Below are 6,000 nucleotides of genomic sequence, written 5' to 3' on the forward strand. Positions count from 1 at the left end.
GGCAGTTGTCACTCATCCCTCATTACAAATACGAGAAGCTGACCATAAGTGGAGAAAGTCTATTTATTGGTTGATTATATAGCTTCTGATTAATCATTGGAAATAGTTACATCCGTTAAATACTTCTGAGTAAGCGTACAAACTTATTTAAAGCAGAACAGCCACATAAAACCTAGCTGGCGTCGGAAAGGCAGATGCCATTGAGATTGACTGGAAGGGTCGTGAGGAAGAAGAGACAAACCACGAAGTTTGTATCTTACAAAACGCTCATTCTATCGGCATTCGAGTGTTTATCCTCAGTCTGGGACCCCTACCCATACGACTGCTTAGAGGAAATAGAAAAGATCTAAGAAAGAGTCGAGTGTTTCCTCACGGATTCATCAAGCAAGAGCGAAAGCGTAATTCTCATACAGCTCCAGTAACAGATGCAACAAGAAAGGTCGGTGCTGCACCCCGGTGTGGTTTGCTGTCACATTTTCGGGAGTGTGCGTTCCTAGAAGAATCAACCAACATATTGTTTCGCGTGGAAATAGCAGAGCGGTCTTGGGCGCTGCAGTCATGGACTGTGCGGCTGGTCCCGGCGGAGGTTCGAGTCCTCCCTCGGGCTTGGGTGTGAGTGTTTGTCCTTAGGATAATTTAGGTTAAGTAGTGTGTAAGCTTAGGGACTGATGACCTTAGCAGTTAAGTCCCATAAGGTTTCACACACGTTTTACACACACATATTGTTTCCTGCTACAGGCATCTCGCTAAAAGACCGTGAAAGTCAAATTAGATGGGTTTGAGCTCACATGGAGGCTTACAAACAGTGAATCCTCTAGTACGCACCGTTCGCGCCTGGAACAGGAAAAATAGGGAGCGGTAGTGGTGTTCGAAATACTCTCTACCACACACGTTATGGCGGCTTGTGGAGCATATAAATAGGTTTATATGTAAATAACTGGAAAATCGTATCCCTGAATATTCTTTTGAGGTGAAAATAGTTGCAATTGCAATGGGTTCTAGGCTACAATGGAGTCTAACTTAAATTTATACATGTTATATGGATGTGATTTGGAGACTGCGACTGTATTGTAGGATTTTTATAAAATAATGTATACTGCAACAATCACTTCTTACTAACGTTTGCCTACCACACTAGCAACTATAATCAATCAGCAATAGACACCCACATAAAAAACACAGGCCACAGACTCCTTGACATGGTGCACGATATTTATGTATTACATAAAATGGTCCAGAGGTACCAGATGAACTCGTATGAAGAACTGGAAACATTCATTGATGGCATGACACATGGAGACATGTTACTAAATGACAAACTTGTAATAATATTAGCTTCTTTAAAACTTCTCCAATGCTGATGCCTGTTTCATCGGAGAAAAATTTTAATATTTGCCATGGCACAAACATATCTAGATATAAATATTACATCTTCACTGAATACTACTGTTTCAGCAATAGAAATCAATTTATCCTAGCTTTCAAGTGTCTTTGGATTGATGTAAACAAATGATTGTGAAAGCGTTAAGTTGTGATGTACCTGTTACTGTGCTCTGTGTCCCATACCCAGCTCTTAGAATACTGCTGTGCGGTGTGGGATTCTTACCAGATAGGACTAATGGAGTAAATCGAAAAAGTTCAAAGAAGGGCAGCACGTTTTGTATTATCGTGAAATATGGGAGAGAGTGTCACAGAAATGATATAGGATTTGGGCTGGACATCATTAAAAGAAAGACTTTTTCGTTGCGACGGCATCTTCTCACGAAATTCCAATCACCATCTTTCTCCTCTGAATGCGAACATATTTTGTTGACACAGACCTACGTAGGGAGAAACGATCGCCACGATGAAATAAGGAAATCAGAACTCGTACAGAAAGATATAGGTGTTCGTTCTTTCCCCGCGCTATACGAGATTGGAATAGTAATTGTGAAGGTGGTTCGATGAACCCTCTGCCAGGCACTTAAATGTGATTTGCAGAGTATCCACGTAGATGTAGATGTAGAATTTACCAATAAAAATGTAAGTAAATGCGCTAACAAACGACTACTTATGCCTATCACAATATAATGAGCACACTGTAACACATTTATCTTCCTGAACAGGCATCATTTCCTACACATAACCTCACTGGCACACTAGCAGAAGAAACTAACATCACTTCATATTCCTAGAATGAAATATTCACTCTACATCGGAGTGTGCGCTGATATGAAACTTCCTGGCAGATTAAAACTGTGTGCCGGACCGAGACTCGAACACGGGAACTTTGCCTTTCGCTGGCAAGTGCTCTACCGAATGAGCTACCCAAGCACGAATCACGCCCCGTCCTCACAGCTTTACTTCTGCCAGTACCTCGACTCCTACCTTCCAAAATTTACAGAAGCTCTCCTGCGAACCTAGCAGAACTAGTACTCCTGAAAGAAAGGATATTGCGAAGATATGGCTTAGCACAGCCTGGGGGATGTTTCCAGAATGAAATTTTCACTGTGCAGCGGAGTGTGCGCTGATACGAAACTTCCTGGCAGATTAAAACTGTGTGCCGGACCGAGACTCGAACTCGGGACCTTTGCCTTTCGCTGGCAAGTGCTCTACCGAATGAGCTACCCAAGCACGACTCACGCTCCCGTCCTCAGTCGGCAGAGCGCCTGCCCGCGAAAGGCAAAGGTCCCGAGTTCGAGTCTCGGTCCGGCACACAGTTTTAATCTGCCAGGAAGTTTCATATCAGCGCACACTCCGCTGTAGAGTGAATATTTCATTATAGAAACATCCCCCAGGCTGTGGCTAAGCCATGTCTCCGCAATATCCTTTCTTTCAGGAGTGCTAGTTCTGCAAGGTTCGCAGGAGAGCTTCTGTAAAGTTTGGAAGGTAGGAGACGAGGTACTGGCAGAAGTAAAGCTGTGAGGACGGGGCGTGAGTCGTGCTTGGGTAGCTCAGTCCGTAGCGCACTTGCCCGCGAAAGGCAAAGGTCCCGAGTTCGAGTCTCGCTCGGGCACACAGTTTTAATCTGCAGGAAGTTTCATCACTTCATATTACTTGCAATGTACAAGTAAATGCGCCTAATGATGGCAGCAAGCTGCCGAAACGCATCGTTCCAACACAATGTTAGTGAAAAGAGACTGAGACGGTATATATAAACTACTTGAGTGCCAGATAAGCGAAGTAACCTGAGCAGAGACGGCGACCAGCAGCGCCGCCGACACCACGACCGCTCTGAAGTCCATCCTCAGCTGTAACTGAGGCTGCAGACCACGCCGGCGTCCCATCTCCCGCCAGCCGCCCGAACCGTGTGACGTCAGCAAGCGACCCTTGTCCCCTGGCGCGTCAGGCTGTTCCCGCGACTGGCAGTTAGCTTCCGTTACTGAGCAGCACCATTTTCCTTTAGTACACAAACAAGGTTAGCCTGACGCAACCCGGATAATACTGACAGTAGGACTACGCTATGAGTAACGTTCTACTGTTTTTTTCTTCTTTTTAAGTTAGTACCGTTTTCATCTTGTGCGCAGAATAAACCTTCATTTCGTTGCTACCAATACTTCCTTATAATCCGTCATTCTTGTATTTCCTCACTCAGAAACATCACTGAAACACTACGAATATTTAGAGCTTCTCCCAATTAGGCAGCCATTTCTGTTTCTAAGCACTTTGTTTCCAACTGCTGAGTACTATTCCGACGAGTAACTTTTAATTTCGTTCATTATTTCTACACTATGTGACCAAAAGTATCCCACTGCCAGGTACTCCATATCAGCGATCTCAGTAGTCATTACACAACGTGAGAGAGCAGAATGGGGCGCTTCGCGGAACTCACTGACTTCGAACGTAGTCAGGTGATTGGGCGTCACTTGTGTCATACATCTGTACGTGAAATTTCCACACTCATAAATATCCCTAGGTCCGCTGTTTCCGATGTGATAGTGAAATGTACAGCACAAAAGCATACGGGCCGAGCTCGTCTGTTGACTGACAGACACCGCCGACAGTTGAACGGGGTCGTAATGTGTAATAGGCAGACATCTATCCACATCATCACACAGTAATTCCAAACTGCATCAGAATCCACTGCAGGTACTATGACAGTTAGGCGGGAGGTGAGAAAACTTGAATTTCATGGTCGAGCCGCTGCTCATATGCCACATATTACGCCGGTAAATGCCAAACGACGCCTCGCTTGGTGTAAGGAGCTAAACATTGGACGATTGAACAGTGGAGTGTGGAGTGAATCACGGTACACAATGTGGCGATCCGATGGCATGGTGCGGGTATGGCGAATGCCTGGTGAACGTCATCTGCCAGCGTGCGTAGTGCCAACAGTAAAATTCGGAGGCGGTGGTATGGTGTGGTCGCGTTTTTCATGGAGGTGGCTTGCACCCCTTGTTGTTTTGCGTGGCACTATCACAGCACAGGCCTGCATTCATGTTTTAAGAACCTCTCTTGCTTCCCACTGTTGAAGAGCAATGCGTCTTTCAATACGATAGATTACCTGCTCATAACGCACGGCCTGTGGCGGAGTGGTTACCCAACTACAACATCCCTGCAATGGACTGGCCTGCACAAGTCCTGACCTGAATCCTGCAGAACACCTTGGGGATTTTTTGAACGCCAACTTCGTGCCAGGCCTCACCGACCGACGCCGATACTTCTTCTCAGTGCAGTATTCCGTGAAGAACGGGCTGCCATTCCCCAAGAAACCTTCCAGAACCTGATGGAACGTATGCCTGAGAGAAGCTGTCACAAGGCTAAGGGTGGGCCACCACCATACTGAATTCCACCATTACCGATGGAGGGCGCCACGAACTTGTAAGTCATTTTCAGCCAGGTATTCACATACTGTATTTTGGAAGACGTATGAGAAGAAGAAGACTTTTTTAACTCTCTAGTGGGGTGTAAGCTGCTATGACCATTTGTGACGATTTAATATTTGGTGTGGAACTGGAAGTCGAAGCCGGACCCCATACCTTTCGCTGGTGAGTACTGCACTGCCACCGGCCGCGGTGGCCGAGCGGTTCTAGGCGCTTCTGTCTGGAACCGACCGACAGCTACGGTTGCAGGTTTGAATCCTGCCTCGGACATGGATGTGTGTGATTTCCTTAAGTTAGTTAGGTTTACGTAGTTCTAAGTTCTAGGGGACTGAAAACCTCACATGTTAAGTCCCATAGTGCCATTTGAACCATTTTTACTGCACTGCCCGCTGTTTCCTTGCGTACCGAATTGCCCTTACACACTGGGTAACGTCAGCAGGATCTCTGTCAAAGAATTCGATTAGACTACATACATTTTGTTTATTCTTCTGTTTTCATTTCACTATAAAGTTATTGTCTTCAGTTTCATAACGTTTATTCTTACATTCCCTAAACTAAATTAAACTCCTCCCGAACAGGCCATGAAGGCCCAACGGTACCGACCGCCGTGGCATCCGCAGACTACAAGCGTCACTGAATGCGGATATGGAGAGGCATGTGGTCAGCACACCGCTCTCCAGTCCGTGTGTCAGTTTCCGAGACCGGAGCCGCTACTTCTCAATCAAGTACCTCCTCCGTTTGCCTCACAAGGGCTGAGTGCACCCCGCTTGCCAACAGCGCTCGTCAGACCGGATGGCCACCCACCCAAGTGCCAGATCAGCCCGACAGTGCTTAACTTCGGTGATCTGACGGGTACCGGTGTTACCACTTCGGCAAGGCCGTTGGCCTTACACTCCCTGCTTCCATTTTAATTTAGCATACACACATTTTCGTTTATTAACAGTCCTAGAAGGGTGGCGTGGAGTAAGAACTTGGGAAGTCCTGTAACAATTTCGACCAAACCTGGTACATGTATTACATAGTAAAAAGTGGAATGCGCCTACTCATCATCGCCATTTCAACCAAATTTTTGTTACAAGCAGGGCTTGGCCAAAAGTGAAGTGGGAGCTCCAGATGGCCAAGAATTTAAGAAAAAAAAGGTATTTTTTATGCGTATCAGGAGAGGCATGAGCCAATATCGTTAGCCTTGTGTCGCGGC

The 6,000-nt window shown here is 46.0% G+C and overlaps 1 protein-coding gene across 6 annotated transcripts in view; it reads right to left on the reverse strand.

Annotated features, from left to right (window-relative positions):
• Window positions 1–3,341, reverse strand: part of LOC126170586 (inter-alpha-trypsin inhibitor heavy chain H6-like) — a 213,216-nt gene extending 209,875 nt beyond the window's left edge. For all 6 annotated transcript variants that reach the window (XM_049920740.1, XM_049920738.1, XM_049920742.1 and 3 more), the window contains exon 1: window positions 3,168–3,341. In XM_049920740.1, coding sequence (XP_049776697.1) covers window positions 3,168–3,266 — 99 coding nt within the window. In that variant the 5' untranslated portion in view covers window positions 3,267–3,341. The remainder of the gene's footprint in view (window positions 1–3,167) is intronic.
• Between the last annotated feature and the right edge of the window lie 2,659 nt (window positions 3,342–6,000).

The sequence above is a fragment of the Schistocerca cancellata genome, chromosome 1, assembly GCF_023864275.1.
Source record: "Schistocerca cancellata isolate TAMUIC-IGC-003103 chromosome 1, iqSchCanc2.1, whole genome shotgun sequence".
NCBI classification, from domain to species: domain Eukaryota; kingdom Metazoa; phylum Arthropoda; class Insecta; order Orthoptera; family Acrididae; genus Schistocerca; species Schistocerca cancellata.